The sequence below is a fragment of the Mandrillus leucophaeus genome, unplaced genomic scaffold (genome assembly GCF_000951045.1).
Source record: "Mandrillus leucophaeus isolate KB7577 unplaced genomic scaffold, Mleu.le_1.0 Scaffold342, whole genome shotgun sequence".
Taxonomy (NCBI): Eukaryota; Metazoa; Chordata; class Mammalia; order Primates; family Cercopithecidae; genus Mandrillus; species Mandrillus leucophaeus.
In genome coordinates, this window is record NW_012103610.1 from 2,009,854 (window position 1) to 2,037,655 (window position 27,802).

Consider the following 27,802-nt stretch of genomic DNA (forward strand, 5'->3'; position numbering starts at 1 on the left):
TGGAAGTTAAAAATTGTTTCTCTTCCATTAGTGGTTATTGTAGAAATTTTAATATATGTTTAACTTAAAAAAGTCTAAAGTAAATAAATGCCTTTCACTCTTATTCCAGACAGCATAAGAACCTTAGCATACTAAAGCCCGAGCTCCCGTCTTGTTGTGTGGGCTGTTCCTGTCAGCCCAGGCCTGGTTTTATCTTGATTGAATTAATCTAATTTATTACTTTTGTCCAAAAACACTCCCAGGATATGTATATTTTTTTAATTTCTGATGTTTTGAATTTCTCGTCATCCTCATTGTTACAAACCAACCAAAGCCAATTTGCATATGGCCAACTCTGGTCTTTTGGTAGGTCTTTTAGTAGTTATTTTGGTATGTTTGCAGATTATGACACAAGCAGACATTTAAACAGACAGTGAGCCAGCATGCATATTTTATGTAGCCTGTTCTTTAAATCTGATGAAACCCCAGCTTTCCGTTGTTGCCTTAAAAATGCTCATTCTAAGCAGATAAAACAATATTCCAGACACAAGATTTTGTTTACCCAGAGTCTCCAGACGTCTTACGGATTAAACCTAAGGTGTTATCCCTAAGGGTTTAGGCCTCTCCAGAGTCTTCCCTTTCCTAAGCAAGGGTGAATTCTGTCTCTAAATTAATTCAACCAGTTCTCATAACTGGGATACTATGCATTTCACCAGCAAAATCCCATTTTGCTCTTTAATAAGCCACTACTTTCATCAGTGAAAACCTACTTCATTATGATAGTTGGAAAGACTTTTGGTGTAAATCAAAGATTAATATGACAAAACCCCCCCTTTTTGGTTGTTGTTTTGTTTGGTTTTGTTTGTTTGTTTTGAGACGGAGTCTCGCTCTGTTGCCCAGGCTGGAGTGCAGTGGCCGAATCTCGGCTCACTGCAAGCTCTGCCTTCCGGGTTCACGCCATTCTTCTGCCTCAGCCTCCCGAGTAGCTGGGACCACAGGCACCCGCCACCACGCCCGGCTAATTTTCTGTTGTTTTTAGTAGAGACGGGGTTTCACCGTGTTAGCCAGGATGGTCTCAATCTCCTGACCTCGTGATCCATCTGCCTCGGCCTCCCAAAGTGCTGGGATTACAGGCGTGAGCCACCGCGCCCGGCCGACAAAACCCTTTTAGCAGCCATCTCCATATGTGATTCTTCTAATTAAATGCTAGGTGATCAATCTTGGTACGTGAATTGAAATACAGACTGGCCTTTGGGAGGTTTACAAGTTCTCCAGGTGTTTCTAATGTACAGACACAGTTGCGAAGCATTGTCCCGCCACTATTACTGCTACTGTAGTTGACCCTTGAACAACATGAGTTGGAACTGCACTGCTCCACTTATATGTGGATCAAACAAATGCAGATTTCAAACAAATGCAGTCAAACATAAGAATATTTGTGGATTGCAAAACCCAAGTATACAGAGGACTGACTTCATATAAGTGCATAGCTGACTTCAGGACTTCAGTATGCGAGGATTTGGGTATACTCGGGCAGTCCTAGAACTAGTCCCCCATGAATGCAAAGCTTGAGGTATTTTCCTGCACTACTGTGCTATCTGTGTTGAGCTATTAATATTTACAAGTAAATTTCTGACATCATTTGTCGAATCCTCCTTCTAGAATGAGAGACTTAAATTTATAGTATTGAGAAAGAACACATTCATACTTTTAAGATTTTCACTGCGTTCTTAATCTGGTTTATTCGTTCCTTAATCTCCTGACCATAAGTGATGTAAAGTCAATTTTTTGGTATCTGCTTTAAATTGCTCTTTTTCTTTACATGTACTTGCTTTTTGTTTATTATCACAATGATAAAGGATTATCTCCCTTACAGCAAATATTTTATAGAGGCTTACATAAAGGAGTATGTTATTAAAATTAAAATGTCCTTTATCATCAGTTGTAAGACTTACCTTTTCCACATTTACCATTTCTGAAATTGGTAAAAATCTTCCAGTTGTTGGCATTTTATCATTGCCTTACCTGAGTGGCAATCTTTGTGTAGTCATATGTAAACCTTTGTTGACATGACACATTTTGTTAAGATCAAGAAAGTACCAGCAGGCTCTCATGAGTCTTAGGGTGCCATGGTAATAATTCAGCTGGTTCCATGAGAAGCAGCTGAAAACCTGGCCGTCTTTGTAGGCCATTCTCTTGCTCTGCCTTGTTCGTTTTGTTTTATGTTGTTGGGTATTAACAGAATCAATCTCTGAAACAATTATAAATAATCCTCTGGGGCTCTTAAGTGAAACCACTAGTCCCCTTTCCCTCACTTTGGTTTGCTGGCTATCTGATTCATATTTGCAAACTGAATAGATAAGGATTTCCAGTCCCAGTAGAAAAAAATTGTGTATATTCTCTATCATTTCTTTCTAAATCACGCTTTAATATGTTAATGTTTTTTCCTATTGTAAACTTGTTAAACACATTTTCTTGTATATTTCCTATGTAATATCATGATGTATCAAGTACTTGATACATACTATTACCTGATATATTTGCACCATAATTTGATGACCATATCAGCTCTCTGATATCTGTTACCTTCATTTTTATTAGATTTTTTTAGATTGGTAAAAATCTTCCATTGTAAGGAAAGCTACAATGAGTGATCTTTGGACATGAAAAGTATTTAGTTTATTTCCTTTGGATGGATTACCAGAAATCAAATTACTGGGTCAAAAGAATATGAACGTTTCTCAAGTTCTTGAAACTTTCTGACAGATTGTATTCTGATAGAATTGTAATTTAAGAATGATTAAGGCTGTTTGGGGAATTTCTACCTGCTTCCCCTCTTTCATTCATAGGTTACTGTGGCAGATACCACGTGAAATAATTATTTGAGGGGTGTAATAGATTTGGAGTAGGTAGGCATAGGAGAGTAGGTAGGGTTTCTTTAACTTTTTGTTAGAAAACCAAAATTGAAGGAGAACAACCCTTATTTTGACATAAGAAGGCAAGCTTTAATGTTTTTTCATCTTAACTTTTAAAAAACCAGAATAAATGTTGTAAGAAGCTCAACAGTTTATTTAAAATACAGTGTCAGGTATTAGACTAGTAGTCTGTTTTTAAAAATAAAAGCTAATATAGAGAGCTTTTCCTCTTACATAGTATTGTGGTTTAGAGTGAAGTGAACAGCTGTTATGCTGCGTGTAGAAGGCAGGATATAAATTATTATTTTTATAATTTGAAAAAGTATCTTAGAATAACAGTGGTTTGCTGAATAGATTGTAAATTAGGCACAGCTTTAGTCTTCACAATTCTAATAAAAGCTAATGTTAAAAATAAAATTTAATAGATGCTTTAAAAATCAACTGCTAGCATATTAGTTGTGTCAAGCAAGTACATGCATTTAGCAAACAGTTATTAAACATCTAGGCTAGTAACTTTGTTAGACATCAGTGATTAGCATTCTTTAATGGAAAGATATGATGTAACATGAAAGAGGGAGAAATTAAATTCTTGGAGTTTTCTGAAAAAAGCAAGTTGACATTTGAACAAAGTGTTGAAGGATGTGTAAGATGCCAAGTCGGAGGAGGCAGTTACTGGGGTAAATAAATACAGTGGAAGGGTGATAATCACAAGAAACTGTAGAAATGCAGGAAGGTTTATGATATTATTGCTGATACTCAGGTTGCATGTTAGGAAATGAGGGCAAGATCTAAAAGACCTGTATGATGAATGTTATTATGAAGGGTTTGCCACCATGAAATATGCCGTGAATTAATCTATTAGATTATTGTGGTGGGATGGTGGCTCTCATTACTAGAATCATGAATAAAGTAAGATAGTGATTGGGTTACTTTATTCAGGACTTGAAGATAAAGTCCTGAATAAAGTAATTATGATTATATTTTATAATTTGATTATAAATAATTATATAATTATGATTATATTTTATAATTATATTTTATGATTATATTTTATAATATAAAGTAATTATTATTATGATTTTATAATTTAAGACTCTGAAAGGGATACTTTCTTGCCAGTGTTGGAAAGAATAACAAGAAAGAAATTGGGGATGTAATAGTTTTTTTTAAATCTTAATGTAGAAGAGAAGGACATAGTGGGTAGATTTTGGGGTTATATAAGAATAGTGTCAAGATTCTAAAACTAAAAATGAACTGAGAATTAGGAAAAATTGTTAGAACACTAAATCGAACAAATAATAACCTCGCCTTTTCCCAAAAAGTTTGAAATGTACCTGAAGCAACAAGGAGGACAGTAGGAGCATTATTGAGTGTATGGGAGGTTGCAGTGATCATTGAAGAAACAAAGAATATATATTTGGTTTTTGTCTTCAATGGCAAGGAAAATTATGTTCAAACTATCGTATATAAAGTAAACATTGCTAAGAGGGACTTGAAATCAAACCAAAAAAACAGGAAATAAGCAGATAAGTGTGCTAAATAAACATGTTTCCTAGTGTTTTATTTCATCCAGTAGTATTGAGAATACTGTGAAATGAAATCACTAGCAAAAAAAAAAATGTAAGAAATGGGAGTGGCAGAAAAATGGACACAAGCAAATACAGGCCTTTTGAACCAAATGCTAGAGGAATAGAAGTTTTCCTATTTCTAGTATATAATGAGCAGTTTTTGAAATCAACTTTATTTTTACATCTCTGGAACATATTAAAATATTATTGAATTTTATCTGTTTTACATGGACCTGGTATACTAAGGTGAGCATATAGTTTGCATACATTGACCACTAGATGGTGCTCATACAGAAGGGATTTTGTGTGTGCGACATTCAGGGTTTTTCTAGATAAATAACAAATCTATGTTCTTGTCAATCTTCTCAGTCTTGTGTTATCTCAATACAGTTCTATGTTTTGAAATTTAATAGCCCACATTAGAAAAGAGTAATAAAAATGCCTGTTATATTGCATTTACATTACATTAGCTTTGTAGTTACTTTGTATTTTTTCTTTTCTTTTTCTTTTCTTTTTTTTTTTTTTTTTGTACTTTAGAGTTTCAGTATTGCTTGTCCCCTTGTCCTTTACCTTGTTACATTTTTCACTAAGATTATTTAGTAAACTGGACATGGTGGTAACCCCAGCTACGTGGGTAGCTGAGGCAGGAGAATGGCTTGAGCCAAGGAGTTCAAGACCAGCCTGGGCAACATAGTGAGACTCCGTCTCAAAAACAAACATAAAAGATTATTTAGTACTTGCCTTTGTTTCTGTAACTAAAGACTGCTGGGTTTGTGACTTTAGAAACACACACAAATAACTGAGAGCCTATCCAGTATACATTTTTAACTGTTTTTACTTTCATTTAATATTAAAAAGTAAATATTCCTCATAGTCATAAATTTTTCATAATCCTGTTTTGAAATACATAGTAATCCACTGAACTAATCATATTTAGTTTACTAAATTAAGCTTTCTCCTATTGTTTAGGCTAGAATTCTACTATAGATTATATTATCCCTCTGAAAAAGAAAAAACATTACAGAAAAAAGAATATTAATTCTTTGTATGTCATATTAAAATGTTAATAGTGGTTCCTTTTGGTAGTTTAGATTGCATACCATCTTTTAATCCATTGTTTTAAATAGGTTTTCCTGGTTTTTCTTTAATGAACTTAAATTTGGTTTTAATGGAGTTTTATCTTTCATCTCTGCTGTGTAATGAGAGAGGATATTCTAAAGCAAAGAGTTGGTTGCCTTCCATCTCCCAGTCTAATCTTATGTGAAACCCCTCTTGTGATTTAGGTGTAAATTTTACGTGTGCATATACTGACTGCTGGCCAATGAATGAGGTGTTCCTAGATTTTTGTAGGTCATGTAACAGGACGTTTTCATAAGGAAGCCTTTCTTAAAACTTGAAGTTGTTTTCTTGATGTGAATGGATTTGGATAGGAAATTCACATTGAGAAGTATTTCTTCCCTGTTCATTGGGGAAATATGGGGGGCAGTGATCTGTCAACTTTAGATTGTACCCCTAAGTTCTTTGGCTCTGTGGGCTAAATACATGAACACTAAGAGCCTACTACTATTGTCTGTCTGTTAGTACTGTTTACAGTTTGAGGTAGGAGATTTGCATTCAACCGTTGTATTCCTGATCTTCACCCATACTAATTCAGAATAACAGAACTCATGTCAGTTCTTGGGTTTTCTCCTCCCCTTTTCTTAAGGTTTTCATCAGACATGGATCAAGGCACATATTTTAGGGCCAGACAAATTACTGTAGCATTTGTATAAACCACACTAATCAGGTATTTAGTAGGTACCTGGTCCATAATAAAACTTGAATTTTTTTCCAGGAGGTTTCATTTTTTCCTTCACAAGAGTATTATTAGTTACCTATCTGCCCTTAGTGTTTTCTTATATTCTCCTACTCCGAATTAGATAGGATCACTCTGTCTGGGGCCGCAAGTTGTCAGCTACTGCCTGCACAGTCCTTGGGAAGAAGCAGCATACTTTCTGGTATAATCTGTCACAAAATATCTTACCCTCAAGAGTCCCACATGGCTCTCAGCCCTTACTGAGCACGTGTTCGCGTCTCAGCAGAGGTGTCACAGAGACAGGGCTAGCGTATTTTCTTGCTGAGTCAGGATTTGCAGTGGCCCTCAAGGTTGTAGCATATTTTCTTGCTGAGTCAGGATTTGCAGTGGACCTCAAGGTTGTCGTTTGACAAAAGGCTGCATCTAGTTGGTGCTGGTAAGCACGTAGACAAGCAAGATTTTGTCAGTCCACATCTGAAAATATTCTGTGGCTGAGGTTGGGACTTACGACATGCTCTTATTAACTTAAAAATTGAATTATTCAACCAATAGTAAATTATTAAGTAGCGTTTTTGTTCACATATTGTTTTAAAATGACCATTGTTGTAATATTTACTAATATAGCACAGTGTTAAGAGGGCTTGCTTGGGAGTTTGTGATTCTCAAACTTGAAGGTACTTAGGAGTCACTTGGGAAGCGTTTTAAACATAAAAATTCCCAGGTTCCCCCTGCCCCTAACATTTTGATGGGGAGAGGATACACCAATCTGCATATGTAACTAGCGTCCCAGGCAATTCTCTGGCGAACTATTATGTTAACGTAGATGTTAGATGTTCCTTTAGCAATCAAGTAATAGTATTTGGTGAACCAGAGTAGTATTTATGTAGAGTTGGATACAACACATTTCACTGATTATAAAACAAAAAATTTACCAGCGTTCTTTTTCATTTTTAGAAATTTATGACCTTGTAATCTGAATGTTTATAAAATACTAGAGAGATGATTCTGATAATTTCTTGAAAGTTCTTTTTTATCATAAAAGTTCCAGAAGCAAAATATTTGTTTTAGTAATTAATCTACCTTGAGACTCAGTTATTAATCATTAAAAGCCAATACATTACATAAAATGATAAAGGAAAATCCATTTGTAATGAAGCGCTATCATTAGATATTCAGAGTTTAACGTAGGCAGCACCTTTGAACAACTTAGAGCCAGTGCCAGATGATGTGTAAGATCCTGCCTGGTGTAGAAATTTGGATATGAATGACAAAGATTCTTTTAGTGAAATCATTTAAACAGTCAGAACTATTTGCAGAGAGAATCCTCTTGTGTGTTTTAATTCAGTTTATATTTATAATTTATATAAGCAGTGAAGGTGCCATTGGGTTTTACTACAGACTGTGGTTGAAACTTGGTAATCCAGGGTTTTTCCACCCAGTGCTTTAAATCAGGCAGCCAGCCCCACAGGGTCTTGGTAGTCCAGTGTTTATAGCATCCTTCTTTACCTGCTAATCGACCTCACTTCCTGGATTTCAGTCCATCTAGTTATCAGCTAACAAAAGAACAGCTTTTGGTTCCTGCAGACGCTGGTGAAAAAATAATCATGAGAAAGAAATCCACCTTATGTCGTCTTTTTTGTCTGCAAAAATAAACTCAGCCATCATACAGCTAACAGGTACAGAGGGAAGATACGAGCTCTTTCATAGGAAGAAATCGCTGAGAAAATGAGCATCATTTCTCAAGGTTTTTATTTTCACTGATCTACAAGTGATGCTGCTGTAATTCTAGCTGCAGTTTTTACCGATCATTCACCACTCAGCAGCTGGTAGAGAAGTAAGCCTGCTTGGCAACCACCTGCAGGGCTGCAGAGATGAATTACATTTTCGGAAACAACACACTTCTATACTCTCGCGGCAGTCGAGGAGGCAATACTAGCTCTAGCCATGGCTCAGCAGGCCCAAAGCAGAAACACTGGGCAAAAAAGGGCTCGTCAGATGAACTGCAGGCTGAGCCAGAACCTTCACGCTGGCAGCAGATAGTTGCATTTTTCACTCGAAGACACAGCTTTATTGACTGCATCTCGGTAGCCACCAGCTCCACCCAGGTAACATACCACTTGTTGAAATTATTTTCAATCTATTTCTGTTTACATTTGCTTTGTAAAAATGTCTTAATATAGAGTTTTGGTTTAAAAAATAGTCTTATGGCTTGAAACCTTGGATGTGTAGAAATGTATGTTTTCTGTCCATCCATGCAGGTCTTTAGCACAAAAGGGGGAACAAGAAATATTTTTCCTTATGTTCTTATGTAATACCAAACAAAATAGCCTCAGATTCAATTGAATGACTTTTCTAAAAATATAAACCCATTGATACATAAATTAAAATACGAATTAATAATGCTCATCTCCTTTTTAGACTGTGCTGAATGCTATAGAGTATGATGTCTGACCAAAGAAAATGCTGGGTTGTTTAGTTTTTGTATGTTATTAGATAACCTTAGGGAGACTATTATAGTAAAGAAACAGAAGATACTTTGAAATATTTTCATTTTTCAGTGTTTTGAAAATAGATTCAATTTAATAATTGGCTAGTATTATATATACTTACATCTTAGCTATATTATGGCTTATTCAAGGAATTTAATGAATCCTTTTTTGTAAATATTATTTATCTAGCTTAATTTGAAATTAGTGAACTTGTGCAATTACACAGTCATGGAATATTTTTTCACATATTAAAATCACAATTTAAAGAGTTGAGCAAATACTAAAAGTCTCAGAATTTTTAAAAAATCACGTAACACCACTTTTTGAGGAAATGAGCTATTGTCTATAGGAGGAAAAATAAAGAAAAATTAATAATTGAATGAAATACCTATTGTTTGGTACAGGGGTGGTTTGGGGAAATATTCATATTTCTAAATATTTTTAAGCAGTCAGTTCAACTTTAGTAAAAATAAAAGGATGATAAATTGTCTAATTTAAAAATAAGTTGAGAATGCATTTGTCCTCTGACATCAGTGATATTTAAATTAAGAAAATACATACATACACATTCCTTAGGACCTTTTAAAATAAATTCCCTTAAAGCTATCTTTTAAAGAAAATAATAGAAGCAGCACAATAAATATAAACTATAACTGTCAACAGTTCTATATTTCTTTGTATATTTTTTATAAATTACAGTTTTTGGTTACTAGAATAATTGTCTTTTAAAAGTGTGGATTTAAAATAACATCAGCTTTCTTAAGTAAGAAATTCTGCTTATTTTTCTTAAATATTTGGGAGAAATAGAATTACCTAGGAAGGGGGAGTCATTACGTAGGCATTGAGGTTAAGTTACAATCAAAACTTATTGAATGGGCAACCATTGATTTAACTCTTAAATTGAATACTGCCCCATGAATTTTACTAACCTTATTTTGACTACAATTATATATATCACAAAAGGATGCAAAGACTAAAGGTTGACAGTGTTACTCATTGTAGATAGTACTACGTGGTATTTTCCATTGTCAACAAAAAAGATATCTTTAAAACTTTTTATATATATATGGTTTATGTAAATACACACCCTTCTATATATGTATACACAGATAACACTAGCATTGATATATTTGTCACTCAGTTTATTAAAAGCATGCAAATGAAAAGACAGGAAAAGTAGTTCATGTATAAGCTGTTGAAACCACAGAATTACATTATAGTTACTTGGGAGTTGGAGCAAAACGTTGCTATCATTGCGCTAAAATAGTCATGACCTCTATTTGCTGATCAATTCTACAAAGCCATTTTAAATGTTATCCCCTTACCCACTTTGGTTCAGAGTATTCCTGCATGCTAATATGTGAGTTATTAATAGTTTTTATTTCTTTCAGACCTCTTTCCTGATTCTCATCCTGTCTTTTTCATTACCTTTCTATTTTATTTCTAGAAATACAGGTATTAGGGTAGAGGTTTTAGCTTCTGTTTTTCTTGCACTGGAGTACCCACATTTTGTTTTTCATTTTATACATTTTTATAACTGATACATTGGATAGTAATCTTTTTTTTATAACTTACTGGAGTTCATTTTACAAGTTAAAATATAATAGGACTGAAAAATAAGTTTAGGTGTAATTAGATCTTAGCTGATGCTAGAATATTTTTTTAAATTTCACTTACTGACTCCTGGCTGGCGCTTTCTTTTGCAGCATCAAGGGATTTATTGTTAGAAACAACGTAGATTGAAATTTCATACTTTGAGCATATAATATATACCTTTGAATATAATAGGGTGATTTGTACTGTGATTGGTAAATAACAGAGGTCTCTGATTTCACTGGTGTCAAAAATACTCTTTAAGATTTGATAGAAAGATTACCTTTGAATCTAATTCCTTATGACTAAGCCACATGATACTTTTTGCAGATTGGAGAGTTGTTATAAGTCAAGTTCTATTAGTATGAAAATTATCTGGTTTAGTATCCCCCCAAATATAGTATAAAAATTATCTGGTTTAATATCCCCCTAAATATACCACAGTACATAAAAAGAACCTGTACTTTATAGATTCATTTAAATTGCTTGTCTGCTGGAGGTATTCATGTTCATAACTAAGATTGTGTGCCATGTTCTACTGTGGTACCTGGAACTCAGTAGGAAGTCATTAATGTTTTTTGAATGATAAGGAAGTTGAGTGCTTATAAACTTTTGCAAGACACCTAGCTCCTCAGTTAGGGTTTGGCATGTAGTTAGTGTTAATAAATGCTTATAGAATTAATTAATTTTTATTCCATTCACCTCAAATGTTATCTCCTGGCCTTCCAAAACATGACAACCTAATCTGATACCTCTTGAGTACCTGTATTGGTTGGATCTTCTCTCTTCCCTCACAAGTGTCTTTGGTTTTTCCCAGCAGCCCATCTCCTTTTCCACTGCCTTTTCCACAGCCTTTACTTCCCCTCCATTCTTCATATTATCCTCCAGTCACACTTCCCGGATGCCCCTGATTTCCTCACCCCTTTCAGTCCCCACTCAGTAGTGATAACCAAATAGCTTACAGACTGCCTCTAAGTTTCATCATTTGATTGTATCTCATTTTACATTGTGAGTTTTTTGAGGGGTTATTTTGTTTTTTAATGTTAAATTAAAATGAGTTTCTTATGAATTACATTGGTGAAAACTTTTTCTGTTTGAGGCTTCATAGTGTTTTTGTCCTTAATTTCAAACCATTTAATATAGAAAAAGTTCTCTGTGCGTTGCCAAGCCCTCCTTGGTTCCTCACCCTCAGCATCCCTCCTATTCTTGTGTTTAGGATCACTTAATAATCTGCCCCGTCCTACTTAGCATACGCAGTCCTGTTCCAATCTGGGACCAGTTTTTATATTCAGCAGGGTTTTAAAGAACGCCAGCGCAGTGCTTCTAGACTTTACTTGATTAACACCTAGGTGAAAAGTTTTATTTACTTAGTGATATCAACATTTATTAATGACAGTAGTAATCTTATGAACTTTAAATAGCTGTGAAGTGTTCGGTCATTTTGAATGTGTGTATAGCAACTATTCATACATTTTGGACTACTTGAAAATCTCAACATATAAGATCATTATACATATTCAGAAAGCTCCCCCACCCCTCAAAAAAAGCAATTAACATGCCAGGTTAAGCTAAGAACAGCAGAGCTCTATTCCTAGAAACACGGAACAGACATAACTTGTCAGAATGGAAATAGAAGAGTAAAATTTTCTTAAAGAGTAAATGTTAGCTGAGTTGAATAATCTGCTTAGAGGAAAAACCCTGTCCTAAGTTAAAAATACAGGAAAACGTTGTTCAAGTACCTGTGTGGAAAAATATTTAGGCTAATTTGTATACTTAAAAAATATTGTTTGTCCTAAACAGGTGCCTTCTAAGTTAAAGAGGATTTAATTTTTAGAGCTATGCATTGGATATATTGTCCAGGAGATAATAACAACAGTATCAGTGTCATTGAGTCACTTCTACCAAATCATTTAATGTATATATTAATAAAGTACTTAGAACAGCATCTGGCACATAGTAAGTGCTACATTAGAGTTAGGTGCACCTGTTATTTTTGTATCATTTAACTCTAATAGTATATGAACAAATTCAGACATAGATTATTAGGAATTATAGCACCTCGGATAGTGCAGTACATTCACACATTCAGTAACTATTGTTGACTGATGAAGTTAACTTGTAAGTACAAGCCGTCCACTTTTTTTAAGAACCAGAGGTCTCAACACCTTTAGTTACAGGGTTTAAGGGAGGTGCCCCAAAGAGCCTTTCAAATTCTTGATGAGACTACCAGGTTTTTGACCTTTCCTCCCCTCCTAGCACTCCCTTCTACAAATTGGTAAAAACCAGTCACATGTAGATGACTAAATTTAAGTGATTATCCACTTCTTACCAAGCTCCCCTAAACATCCCCGAAACATATCATTAGGACTATTTTTAGATCCTACATCCCTTTTAGCCTCAGTCACTACAAAAAGTCCAAACCATCCAGATTGCAGCTCTGCCTTCTCTATACCAACTCGCAGACTGCACATGAAACTTCTAATACCTAATTCCTGCTCTTATTCTCAAATAAATAATCTTGCTCTGTGTTCCAGCCTGTTAAAATAAATGAACTGTCTGTGTGCTTGAAACTCACCCATTCACTTCGGTACTAGATCTTAGTCCCTTTGGTTGTTTAAGAACCTCCAAAATCCCCTTCTCTCTTCACGGCATCATCTATCTTGCCTCTATACTGCCCCTAGACTTGCCTCTGTAAGTCCCATCAGGATATACCCCTGCTATAATATCTTTCATTAAAACAGCCAGCCAAAAAACCCTCTTTGTATGAGTGTAGATTATCAAATCCAATGGCCAGTTCTCAGTGTTCGTTTTACTTGACCCTACAACACTGTTAACACAATTGATTACTCCCTCTTCTAAATTCTTTTTTTCTCCTTTGACTTGTGGATAGTACTGCTCTTTTAATATTCTACCGGCCTCATTTTCTTTTATAGTATCCTCCTTTTTCCTGCTGCTAACTGTTCAAATGTCTCAGGGCTCTGTCTTTGAACTCTCTTTTTATACTCACATTTCAGGTGATCTTATCTAGTCCTATGTCCTTAAATACCATCAATATTTTTATCTTTATTCCGGAGTTAATCCCTATACATTAGACTTTTATGTCTAACTTTCTACTCAGTATTTCCACTTCGGTTAAGCATCTGAAAAGTAACATATTAAAAAGGGAATTTCTAGTGTTATTGGTCTCAATCTTCTTTATTCAGTATGCCATTCACTAAGATGCTGAAGACAAAAACCCTTAACATTATCTTGTATTCCTTTTTTCTTTGCTCCATATCCAGTCTAATACCAAATCCTGTTGGCTTAATATTCAAGATATATTTATGATCTGGCCACTTTTCAACACTTCTGCAACTACTGAGTCAATAATTTGTTGCCTGAACTGCAGCAGTAGACGTCTAATTTCTCTCTTGTTAATATTCTTTGCTTCCCCTAAGGTAGCACCCCTTCACTCCAGACATTACTCTGTCTTCTTACCTGATTCTTCATTATCATAAATTTTTTATCTGTCTTTTTACTTGGCTGACTGTTAGCTCCCTGTGGGTGGGGTTTTTCTGTTTTGTTTATTGGTGTGTCCTCAGTTTCTGTGACAGTGGCTGGCACGTTGTAGATAACCAGAAAATACTTGATGAATGAGTGAAGAGACAGGGACATACGAACTTGTGCTAAGGAGGACCGAAGCAGATGGTTTGTCTTTTCCCTTAGACTTTCTGTGCAGCATGCATCACACTTTCTTTAGCATTGTAATAGTTCTCTAGCTGATGATTCTTACTTGCCCTCTGAGAAGAAATACACACAAGGAAATGAGGTAGGGAGAGAAGAGAAGAGAAACCATTCAATTTCCTCAAAACTGGGATAACTGTATAACTCAGACCAAACTAGGATACCTTAATGAAAAGAGGGAACCATTAATAATTAAAGTGAGACAACAGGCATAAATACAGACTTCCCAAGTAAATAGAGGAATATGGGATCACTCTGTTACCAACATTTATTTTCTGACTATTCCTACCAGGCAACAGATCTGAAATGCACACCAAGACATCTCCATCTTGGACCATCCTAGATTAATAGACCTAACCGTTTTATCGATACATATTACATTCATTTTGTCTCATGTGTAATGGTAATAAAATATTTTTGATAAAATTTTTTTTCTTCATCTCCAAGGAATGGAATTGTTCATATTCATTAGTGTAGTGCCTTTGTACTAAAAAGTAGACTACATATAGGGTGGGGTAGGTAGACAGTCTTCTTAAACTGCTTTGAAACTGCTGACTCTGATTGATAGGTTATTTTCCAGGGAAATTGGTGGAAATCGTCTCCTTTGGTATTGACTAACCAAACGTTCACAGTTAGGATAGAAATGCTGTTGTACTGATTATGAGATGCTGACTCTTGGCAGGCACATTTGTTTCTTAATTTTCTACTCACAAGGCTGCTAACTTTGTGAAATTAATACGATAACTCAGACTTGGAAATCAATTGTTCCCCCTTTCACACAAAAAATGTTGTAGGATCTGTTTTATGTTTCTATTTTTCTGGAAACTTTTACAGTGCACCTGCATGTACTGACTCAAAAATTGGTTCTTAAACTGTTTAAACACATTTTTATCATTTGTACAATAAATAAAAATAAATAAATATAAAAAATAAAAATAAAATTTTTATCATTTGTACGATAGGACACTCTAGAAAAGCATAGAGATGAAGATTAAACAAAAAGTCGTTGATTACAATGGTTATATAAACTTTTTTGAATGACAAAATTGACCATACGATCCAGCAGTTGTACTCCTTGGTAGTTACCCAAATGAATTGAAAACTTACATCCACACAGAAACCTGTACAGAGATGTTTATAACAGCTGTATTCATAATTGCCAAAACCTAGAAGCAACCAAAATGTTCCTCAGTATGTGAATGGATAAAGTGTGGTACATTCAGACAATGGAATATGATTCAGCACTAAAAGAAATGAGCTATTAAGCCATGAAAAGACATGGAGGAACCTTAAATGAATATTACCAGGTGAAAAAAGCCAACCTGAAAAGGGTACACACCCTTTGTTTCCAACTGGATGACATTCTGGAAAAGGCAAAACTATGGAAACAATAAAAAGATCGTGGTTGCTAGGGGTTAGGGGAGAGGGATAAATTACAGAGCACAGAGGATTTTTAGGACAGTAAAGCTATTCTGTATGATACTATAATGGTGGAAACATCATTAAACACGTGTCAAAACCCGTAGAATATCCAGCCCCCACAGTCAACGCTAATATAAATTATGGACTTTGTGATGTGTCAGTGTGGGCTTATTGATTGTGACAAATATACCATTCCAATGCAGGGATGTTGATAATGGGTAGTTTGTGTGTGTGAGCAGGGAGCTAAAACTGCTCTAAAAATATATAAAGTCTATTAAAAACTATAAAATTGGTATCTTAACGTAGATTAGATTGGCTTAGCTTGAAGACATTTGAAATTTATGATATAAGGTCTTTGTAGTTAGGAAGTGTGTTGTATTCATCTTTGTAGCTTCTGTATAGTGTCTTGATTGTTTAGATGGCCTTTCTGTCAAGGATAGATAGGCAAAAAGAAAGAAGTTTCACAGACTATAATTTATATATTCTTAATATATTCAGACACGTTTTAAAGTTAACCTTTAAACTAATGCGTTAATAACAGTGCTGAAAAGTGACTGAACATGCTCATGGGATCAGGGCGAGTCAGCCTGAGCAGTATTTATCTCCTTTATTTTCAAGCAGTGTTTGTTTGCATGAGAATTGTACTTCATACCTCTTACCACAGCTCTAATTCAGTAGTCATTTGGATGATGATTTTGTTTAATGTCAGCCACTAAACCGTAAGTTTCACAAGAGCTGGTGCTACAAGGTGTGTGGTTTTTTTCCCTTGGTGTCCCCAGAGCCTAGCATGGCGAATACACTTGATAAATATTTGTTGAATGAATAAACAGATGTTATACAGGTGTTAATTTTTATTTAATCTGCTGTTGGCTAAGTGGAAGTTTGGAACTTCTAAATAATATTGGATCACTGTAAATTTCCCAAGCCATTTTTATGTAACACTGTGGCTTAAAAACTAGCAAGTCTATGTTACTGGATTTTGTAAAGTTGTGAATTTCAGAAGTAATTCATATCCTTCTGTGAAAAAATTGTGAAGCATTTATACTGTTACATATCTGAAGAACTTAAATTTTTATCATGAAAATTTTACTTAGTATCAATTGCTTTAAAGACATTTTCTTAAATTATTCCTTGTACTTCCTGGCACTATTATTTAGATAACGTTTTCAGCCCTCCATTTTTATAGCAAAGTTTAGGATTTTGATAAAGGTAAAAATAGTTGTTCAGACAGTGTAGAGAACAGTAGCCTACAATTACCACCTTTTAACGAAAATTTTAAACCTACTGATGTGGTAATTTTACAGGCATATGCAAATACAAACCAAGTGGCAGTGACCCCTGGGAGCAGTGGAATTCTTGTAGAAGCCTAAACACAGCGTAAGCCCCTCCAGGCATTTATTTAAAGATTTTTCCCTCCGCACTTGGTAACAGGAGCACTTCCTGTTCATTCTTTTTCCTTTAAGCCCCAATTTGGTTGCATTTCTGAACAGTATTTTCAGTATCTGTGAAATCAAACCTCTGACTTACGGACTCAAGCAGCTTTGAAAAGTGAAGAAGTTACAGCTGTGACAGAATGGAACCAAAATGATTGCTTTACAATTTTTGTTGTTTTGTTCTGAGAAGAAGAATTGGAGATTATAACCTTTTTAAATTAAAACAGATCCCACCCTCATTTATCCATATATAAATCTGACTAATCTTGGTAGGATGATCTGATGTGTCAAAGGGTTATACATTTGGAAAGAAATCAGTTGAGAAGTATTTTGTAAGATAGAGGGAAAACAAACAAGACGTGTATTCATCTTAAGAATTAATTGTTTTAGCCAAACTAAGTACCACAGCAGGATTTTGAAGGGAGAATGAAGAAAAGAGAGAACAAAAATCATATCATTTTAATCACTTTTTTTCCAAACTGGAAGGCTATATTCAGTATAGAGGCAAAATCAAAATTTGTTCAGTTGTAAGAGCACAGCTTTATTATATAGACTTTTTAATAGAAAATATTTTAAAGAACTGTAGGTGAAACTTGAAATTTCCATATGTATATCTTGTTTGCTTGTTTTTTAAATTGTCGCTTTCATGCTTTTGGAGGAGAGGGAGTTGGCTTATTTTTATTATAGAATAATTGCTAGTTTTTTAAGCCATAGTGTTAAAGAATTACAACAGAATTAAGCCAATTACAGTTTAAAGGTTAACATAGGTGTCTTAAAGCCATTTTCTGTTTTCTTCATTGACTTAGCCTTTTCTTTCCCCTTTTTTAAAAACAGCTAAAGCAGGAATCAGCAAGCTACAATCTGCAGGCCAAATGTAGCCTGCCACCTGTTTTTGTAAATAAAGTTTGTTTTGTTTTGTTTTTGAGACAGAGTCTCACTGTGTCGCCAAGGCTGGAGTGCAGTGGCATGATCTCAGCCCACTGCAACCTCCACCTCCTGGGTTCAAGTGATTCTTATGCCCCAGCCTCCCAAGTAGCTGGGATTACAGATGTGCACCACCATACCTGACTAATTGGGTTTCGCCATGTTGGCCAGGCTGGTTTTAAACTACTGCCCTCATGTGATCCACCTGCCTCGGCCTCCAGAGTGCTGGCTGGGATTATTACAGGTGTGAACCACCATGCCCTGCCTTGCAAATAAAGTTTTCTTGGAACACAGCCATGCCTGTTTGTGCATTGTGTATGGCTACTTTTGAACTACAGTAGCGGTGTTGGATAGTTGCAACAATTACTGCATGGTCCATAAAGCTTCTTTTTTTGTTGTTGTGTACGAAAATGTTTGCTAACCCCTGATCTAAGGATTGATGGAGTATTTCTTTCTTTTTACAGGTAATGTATATTGTCTTTGCAGTAAAATATAGTGGTAACAGTAAAGACAAAATAAAACTCTTTTTGAACTATTTTAAAGAGATAAGTAAAGTGTACTAGGTAAGTGTACTGTCTTTAGAGGATGGTGACCTGGATTTACATTTATATTCTGCCATATCGCCTGTGCCACCTTGGGCAAATTACCTCAATACTGAGTCTTGTTTCCTCATCTGTAGAAAATTTAATGAGAATTAAATGAGACAATATGTGCAAAGCACTTATTATAGTACATTACATCAGTAAGGTCATCATCATCTTTATCACTACCCTTTTATCCACCACCACCACCACCACCATTTTCATTTCAACAAAATATTCTGACCTTTAAATGAGGAATCTAGAGATACGGAGAAGAAACGATGTTTTAGCTAGAGGGTTGGTAACTTTAATAGGGTGCAGCCAGGAAAACAGAAACCACAGCAACTATTTTAACAGGAAAAATACAATACATGGGATTGGTTAGATAAATATTGGAGAACTGAAAAGGCAAAATGGGAATGCCAAGGTAAAATCGAGAGTACCTTACAGAAGTGGCTACCTGTAGGGGAACAAAGGACACCAGCTGAGATTAGTGGAACCTCAGAGGAAGGGCGCCATGGATTTTAAATATGTGCCCTCAGTGAGAAGTTGTACTTCCTAATGCAGTTTGAGTAGAAAAGAGATGAAAATATTTTGAGCAAATATGCTTGACTAAGACATGTTTATTTTCAAATGGGACGTTATTAGGCAATTAGTTACTGCTAGAGAACAACATGAAACTGGCAATTTTTTACATTTTGAAACTTCTGTTCTAAGGTTATCAAACTGCAAAACATCTTGAACACCTTCTGATTGGTGGTGGCTGCCCAGAAACACAGAAAGAACCTTTTAGCAATGTCTGCTATGTATATCGCATGAAAGTGGGTAGGGGAAGGAAGACTGTACCTCTCCAATCTATTGCCCAAGTCATTTTAGAGTGCTGATTAAATTGATCTCTTTTGACAGTCACATGGTTTTATTCATTCAACAGATATATATTAAACACTTCCTATGTGTACTTTTCTAGACACTGAGCATATAGGAGTGAACAGAACAGTAATCTGCTCTTATATTAAAGTAGAAGGAGACATAATAAATATAATTATCCAAAACACAGTCACATGTCACTTAATGGGAATACAGTGTCTATTTATTTTTGTATATGATAAATATACAGAAGATGAAAAGTATAGTATAATAAATATGCAAACCAGTAAAATAGTTGTTAATTATCATTCTGAAGTTTTATGTACCATACATAATTATATGTATTACACTTCTGTACGACTGGCAGTGAAGTATATTTGTTTACACCAGCATCACCGCAAGTGTAATACATTATACTGCAACATTACAATGGCTATGACATCACTAGGCAGTAGAAATTTTTCACCTCCATTATAATTTTGTACATAGGGACCATCATTGACCAAAATGTTGATATGTGACGTGTGAGTGTATATGGTATTCTGGAGGAAAAATAAAGGAAAGAAACAATAGAAAATGTGTGTATTTGTGTGGCGGAAATAAAAGAAGACAACTCGAGAGAGTGGTAACGGACGTGAATCATTAGGGACTTGCAGAGGATGAATAATACAAGGCAAATCTGATTACTGGGAAGCATTAAGGGCCCATTTTAGATTATTAGTCATGAAGTCTGTGGTTGTGCTTATTTCTCTAGCCACATTCTGATAAAAATCAGGTAAACATTGCAAATGGTAATTTCATCCCCATTTGTCAATTATGTAACCATATCTTTAAGTTTTAGGTCTCTGTTTACTTTAAATTTTTAGTGTTTGGCTCATCCTTTACTAGGACAGGATTGTCATCTAAATGCTGATAGAATACTGTCTTTTCATAACGAAGGGATCAGAAACCTTAACTGAATATTGTGAATCTCGCAAGTAGAGACAGATTCATGGACTAGATGATCTGTCTGTACTACGCAATCTATTGCCCAAGTCATTTTAGAGTGCCGATTAAATCGATCTCTGTCTGTACTAACATACTTGTACTCGTGTTTCTGTAACCGAATTAATTGCTAGAGGTGTTTTCCTATTTACCTGTTTTGTTTTATATTTAATGATTTACATTTTAATACCCTTAGTTATTTGTTTAAAAATGCATTTAGTTTTATAAGTGTTTGCTTCTGAGATACTTATGACATTGAAGTCATATGAAGCTGGTTCAAATGACATATTGTTGGGTTTTGACTGTACCGGCTTATGTGGAAGATACCTGTTTGCAGTGACAGGGCAAAAGGGCATTTGAATTTAAAAAAAAAAAAAAAAAAAAACAGATTTAAACCGTAAAAATCACCTTTTTCTGAAGGTACTGGACCCCCGTTGAGTATAGTGATTCCTAAGCAGAGTTTTTATAAATCTACTGTGCTGTATTTTATCCTTCTATAAACATTCAAAAGGCTTGCAGTTTTTTTTTTTTTTTTAGTTTCTCTGTTACTTTTAAATAACTTCTTTGACATTTAATCAGAGAAACATGCCACATTACAGCATAATACATCTTTAAACAAAGAACCAAAGAACTTAGATTAAGAATATTAATTATGCCATACAAAACCAAAATAAGATCCTTACTAACCCACAGTGACACGACAGTTGGTACTTTTCCTTGCCATCTAAGGTATTGGTACCAAAAGATTTGCTAATTCATATATCTCATTTTCTCTAAAAATATGGAAGTACGTATACAAAAATTAACTCAAGATAGAGTGAAGACTTAAATGTAAAACCCAAAACTATAAGACAACCTAAGAAGACAACCCAGGCAGTACCATTCTGGATATAGGAACAGGCAAAGATTTCATCATGAAGACACTAAAAGCAATTGCAACAAAAGCAAAAATTGACAAATGGGATTTAATTAAAGAGCTTCTGCACTGCAAAGGAAGCTGTCAACAGAGTGAACAGATAACCTACAGAATGGAAGAAAATTTTTACAAACTATGCATCTGAAAAAGGTCTATAAGGAACTTAAAGAAATTTACAAGCGAAAAACAATCCCATTAAAAGTGAGTAAAGGACATAAACACACTTTTCAAAAGTGTGGCCAACAATCATGAAAAAAAGCTTAGTGTCACTGATCATTAGAGAAATGCAAATCAAAACCACAACGAGATATACCATCTCACATCATTCAGAATGGCTACTACTAAAAAATCAAAACAGATGCTGGCAAGTTTGTGGAGAAAAAGGAACACTTATACCCTGTTGGTGGGAGTGTAAATTAGTTCAAACATTATGGAAGGCAACGTGGTGGTTCCTCAAAGACCTAAAAACGGAAATACCATTCAACCCAGCAATCCTGTCACTGGGTGTATACTCAAAGGAATAGAAATTGTTCTATTATAAAGACATGAAGACACAGGTTAGTTGCAGCACTATTCACAGTAGCAAAGACATGCAGTCAACCTAGATGCCCATCAGTGGTAGACTGGATAAAGAAAATGGGGCACATATACACCGTGGAATACTATGCAGCAATAAAAATGAATGAGATCATGTCCTTTGCAGAAACATGGATGGAGCTGGAGGGCATTATCGTTAGCACACTAATGCAGGAACAAAAAATGAAATGCCGCATGTTCTCACTTACAAGTGGGAGCTCCGTGATGAGAACACGTGGACGCATAGAGGGAAACAATACACATTGGGCCCTGTCTGAGGGTGGAGAGTAGGAGGAGGGAGAAGATCAGGAAAAATAACTAAATGGGTACTATTCTTAATATGTGGGTGATGAAATAATCTGTACAACAAATCCCAATGGCAAAAGTTTACCTATGTAACAAACTTGCACATGTACCCCTGAACTTAAAATAAAAGTTAAATTAAAAAAATACAGTAGTGAATCTCTGTGTATATTCTTAGATCAGTTTACTCTATTCATATAACACGTTAATGTGAAATATAAGCATTATTAGTTATCAGATAGTATGTTCATTTATTGTCTTTGGAGTTGCATCTTATGCTATGAAAGTCATTTTAATAAATTATTTAGTGAGAAAATGGTTTTAAATATAATTAGATAGCCTTGCAACTCTTTTATGCCTGAGTCGAACTGTTGTATAAAAGATGATTTTTAGTGGCTATTGTGAGTGTTAACAGGCCTTCCTCACTCCAGACTTCCCATCAGTCACCAAGATATACCAACTCTGTATTCAAAATGTATCTTGATTTGACTACTCGTATGTCCATTACCACCATTCAGTTCAAGCCACCAATAACCTTTCAGCTGGATTATTACAGTGGACTCCTAATTGTCCCTTCTGTCTCTTCCTGTATTAATCAGGATTCATATGCACGTAATAAAAATCACTTGAGCTGCTTTAAGCAGAAAGGGCTTTAATAAAAGTAGTAGGCTCATTCGGTGTACATTTATTTTTCAATGAGTCGAAGTGAGGGAGGGCGGTACATGGTCGTAAATGTGAATATGCAGAGCAGATGCACATGGCTGTATGTAATGAGTGTTCTGATCACTTCATGAAAATCTGTGTTTTAAATGCTGGTTTTATAATTTTAAGATCTTAAATGTAAAATATAAAGCTGTAGAGAAAATTAAGAATCTCTAAAAACAAATCACTTTAAACATTTTTTCAGATAGCCATCCATTCGATACTGCTTTTTAAAAGGTACTTTAAAATAAGTACAATGTATCCAATTTTACAGAAATTTACAGTTTTCTGCAGTGTTCCTTGTGACAGTGTTAATATCATAGCCTCTGTTGCCATGGAGACAAGTCTCTGAAGGCAGCCGCAGAGGCTAATGATTCCATGGTGTTGCTATGGATAGAAACAACTGAGACCGTTGATAGTCACGTGGCCAAGATTTTTTTTTAAAACAACAACAGAAAAACTCTAGATCCGATTTTATTGAGTGATACAGATGGAGCAGAACAAGGATGATGGCATAACAGTCTCTGTCTAATGAAATAGTTATATAAGATTTTTCAAGTTTAAAATGCTATGCTGAATTATTTTCAGTAATAACTAAAATATAATGGTTACTGTATATTGCTGCCTCGTTAATTTGTATTAAAATCTTAAGTTTGACATTTTCTAATTTAGAATCTTATACAGCTCCCCAGAGTTTTATCATGCTCTGAAAGCTGTGCCCAAAGCATCCTATTACCAGATCTAATATTGCAGCAGGACGAACCGCCGAGGACACCTCTCAGACACCAAGTTGTAGAAGGAAGGGCTTTATTCAGCTGGAAGCGTCGGCAAGCTACTGCCTTAAAATCCGAGCTCCCGAGTGCACAATTTTTGTCCCTTTTAAGGGCTCACAACACTAAAGATTTCACGTGAAAGGGTCGTGATTGATTGAGCAATCTTGGGGGTACGTGACAGGGTTTCATGCACTGATGGAAACAGAACAGGGCAGGGAGTTTCACAGTGTTCTTCTATACAATGTCTGGAATCTGTGAATAACATTGGTTTCTAAGTTATGAGTTGATTCTTAACTACTAGGTTTATGCCAGGCAGGCCCAAGGCCCGGTTTTGGGCCTGGCGCTGGGCTGCCTGTCTTTGGTTTCACTTCCTTGTTTCTTCTTAAAACAGGTACTGAGTACAAAACAATGTGAGAGGGTCCCTCTCTTTCCTCATTTCCCCCCTTTGAGACTCATTATTAGTGGGAGTTCTCTTATTTTTGCTACTTGCGTCTTTTTGTGCAATCGATTGATAGTGATTTACATAGTACACTTGGGCTGAAGCATTTTGGTGAGCTAAAGTAGCCATGAAGTTTATCATTTGAAGTACACATAGCAAACAAGGGAGCAGTAAGCAGGTTCTTATTACTATTATAACTTTTATTACCAGAGTTTTAAATCTTCCTAGTGCTAGAAACTAATTTTTAAACAAGGCTTCAGGGTCGAATTCGTGCTACACTTGTATGGGCACATGTGTCAGTTTTGTCGTATTTTTAACTGTGTCTTGACTTGCCTTTGATTATCTGTATGTAGACAGTAATTAGTAAAGTTAAATGTCTTGTAGACCTCTCTTTCAGCTGATAGCAAGTAGTTGAGAGCCAGTCTGTTTTGATAGATAGCATTTCTTATCTGAGTTTCTTGCCGGGCCAGAATAATCAAGGCTTGACCGGTTTTATTAGTGATGATTTCTAAAACAGCTTGTAACTGTATGATTCGGTTGAGCATGTAAATGGGGGTCCAGTATCCCCATGAGCCATCTTGTGTCTAAGTGGCAGGCCTATAGTATTATATAATTTTTTAGGAGGTCATTCATCATCTTTTCGGTTACCTATGGCTATGCTTCGTTTTCCACGGGAAACATTGACAGGGAAGCCCAGGAATTCACCTGTTTTTATGGGCGGTAGGAAGAAAGATGGTTTAATAGTGCCAACAACACAACTACCTGTCCACTGGTCAGGCAGCTTAGCGTAGGCTCTACGTCTGCATATTTAGTATAACCCGATGGGGGCAGTCCAGTCCCAGTGGAATTGTGGGTGGACCCAGACAGTCTGCGACCTTGGAAATTTACTGAATGGATCTCTGTCTGTGTAATTGGAACTCCACCATCTAACTGTTTTTGTTGTTGTTGTTGTTTTGTTTTGTTGTGTTTTGTTTTGTTTGCGGTACCATTATATAGTTTTTGCCCCGGACAACTAAGTCATCTTACAGAATGAGTGAATTTTTTCCTTTTTCTAGCTATGCGATATTGTCCAATAATTGAGACTTTTAGAACTTAGAGATGATCAGGGTGATTTTTTTTTTTTTTTTTCCTGAATCAGGAACTAGGTCTGTAGGCACTAATTCTCAGCCTTCTTACGGCCATTGATCTCTTATTACAGTTTTTTTTACAAACATAACATGAAGTGACATTTAGAGACTAGGCTACATGCTTGGCTAATTGCAAAAACAAATTTCTGGTTTTTCCTGGAGTTTCTGATACTGGCACATTTAGTTCATTATAGAAAGTCTGAAATACTGGTTGCGGAGAGAGTTTACGAACCTCCTCTTTTACTAAGATAGTTACTGTAGGACCTAGTCTTTTCTTGTTGATGCCCAGAGATACGTGTTCTCCTTTTTTTCTGCCTTGGGTTCAAGGGATTTGTAATTATTAATTTCAAGGGGTTGCAGCTTCCACTCGTACAGGAGGGGCTGCCTTCTCCTTTTTGGAGCTAAATAGGATTTTTTTCCATCCATTTTTTAAGTAGTCTAGATGACACAAGACCAGTAATTACACACATTTGCACATGAGCTGAATTCATGGCAGATACACTTATTTCCTGCCATGGGACCTTTTTTTTCTTTTTTAATTTAAAGAACTGCATCTTATTTTATGCCGATTGCTATTGATAGTGGCACAGCATTAAATTTTAGGGTTATATGCTTGGAGACCCCTCTTTCTTCTGTCTTAGCTATTACTTTATTTGTGTTGCCTGGAAAAGGACCAGTCCTTAATTTTACTTTAAAAACTGTGATCATGGAAGGCTTAAAATGGGTCATAACACGCATCAGATTGGTTGTTTCCTGGGCTACATACCTTGGATAGAATAGCATTATACAAACAGGTTTTTTTTTAGAGTCCTGGTACACTTATAATAACCATAAAATACTAGGACCGTAGCAATCTTTTGTCCTACCTCAGTGACTTCATGTATATACTGGGAACAGCCCTCAGTCTGAGGAAGGTCAGTCGAAGTCCTTACTGTACAAGTCCAAATTGTAAGGAAAATGAGTCCCGCGATGAGTTTCCTCATGGTTCGGCCGTGAATGTGTCAGCTTCCAGGTGTGACTGGGGCAGGGCCTGTTGTCTTCAGAGTCACTTTGCAGGGGTTGGCGAAGCTGCTCCCGTCCATGTACAGCTCCCAGTCTACTGATGTTTAAGGATGGTCTCGGAGGTTGTGCCCACTAGAATAAACTGAGTCCAGTGCTTTTTCACGGTTAGTTTAACTGGGCTCTCTGATACCAGGAGCAAGGTGGCGCGGGGTTTAGGGTGTTGCAAACTTCAGTGGTTATGCGAGGATTTTCCCAGAGCAAGCTTTGGTGTCTAGTTAGTCTAGCATTCGTTAGCTAATGGTGTCCTTTGGTATTTATTAAAATCACCACAGCAAGGGGGGACTTTAGGTTTAGGTTTTGCCTAAGAGTTAGTGTATCTGCTTCTTGTGCTAACGGGGCCGTTGCTGCCAGGGCCCTTGGACATGGGGGCCAGGCTTTGGAACCTCATCTAGTTGTTTTGAGAGATAGGCCACCGGCCTTGGCCAGGGCCCTACAGTCTGGGTTAAAACTCCAACGCCATTTTTTCTCTTTCTGGCACATACAGTGTAAAGAGTTTTGTCAGGTCATGTTGCCTCAGGGCTGGGGCCGCCTTGAGTTTTTCTTTTTAACTCATGAAAAGCTCGTTGCTGTTGGTTGTAATAGATGTAGTTTAATCTACATTTTTATTGACTGTCATCTACCAAAGTATTGACTTAAATCCTGTAACTCTTTGATTTTAAGCTTTAAATTGATTTGGTATTCCTTGCGGGGCTCCAGTTGCATCTAAATAGATGTGAGAGTTGAAAGACCTGTAAGGGGCTTCTCTCACTTTACAATGTCTTATTTTTTTTTCTTCTCCCTCTGGTTGATGAAGTGCCAGGGTGAAAGGAATAGCCAAATGGACTAAAGCACAAGTGTCACTCTAGTTATTTGGCAGAGTGCCCAGTAAAGGTCCACCACAATACCACCACACATCTGCTCGGGGATGAACAAGGGCTGACTGATTGATAAGCTCTTGAAAATTCTTAAGCTCACTGCATCCCTTCAGGTGTCCAAGGAATACTAAGTCTCCTTGCCATGAGACACACGAAGTGAACTTAGTGTTGGGAGACGGAAGCTGGATGGCCCTCGGGGGCTGACCCGCAGGGACTTTGGGATGTAGCAGAGAGAGCCTGGCATGACTTATTACTCCAGGCTGTAGAATCCTGGAAAAGAGCTACCATGCAGCCCACGCCTGGTCGACTGGAGGACCACCTTATCAGGGCCTCTGACCTGCCATATGCACAAGCATAACAATTGCTTTTGTTTAACGTGCAGATGGAATATTTGATCCATTTTAACCAGGCATTTGCATCTTGGTATGCTGTCTTAATTGCCAAAGTTTAAGTCTTTAACTTCTATGATCCTCTAGTAAAATGAATGTTTCCTTTAGCACCTGTCTTTATTAGTTTTTAGACCAAAGATAGCTAAACACCATTTTATATTTAATAATGCTGTTTGTATGATTTTTATAAGCTAAGTTTTACCTTTATATTAGTGTGTTATTAATGTTAAACTTAATTTTAATAAAACCTTGTAGATATATCTGTCCAATTTTTCATGTTTGACCATAAGGTAAGATTTTATAGACTCTTTTTAACCTTTTATAATTTTTGTTAAAGAGCAGGTTGATGCTTTAAGAAAAACCTGTTGCATTTTTACTTTAATGTCCA

General features: G+C 35.9%; 1 protein-coding gene across 8 annotated transcripts in view; it reads left to right on the forward strand.

Annotated features, from left to right (window-relative positions):
• Positions 1-27,802, forward strand: part of DLG1 (discs, large homolog 1 (Drosophila)) — a 292,696-nt gene that overhangs the window by 125,925 nt on the left and 138,969 nt on the right. For 2 of the 8 annotated variants that reach the window (XM_011988976.1, XM_011988977.1), the window contains exon 1: positions 7,806-8,362. The exons of 5 other annotated variants lie outside the window; for them this stretch is intronic. In XM_011988976.1, coding sequence (XP_011844366.1) covers positions 8,129-8,362 — 234 coding nt within the window. In that variant the 5' untranslated portion in view covers positions 7,806-8,128. Of the gene's footprint in view, positions 1-7,805; positions 8,363-27,802 lie in introns of those variants that run through there. One more of the 8 variants, XM_011988975.1, reaches the window with a different exon arrangement.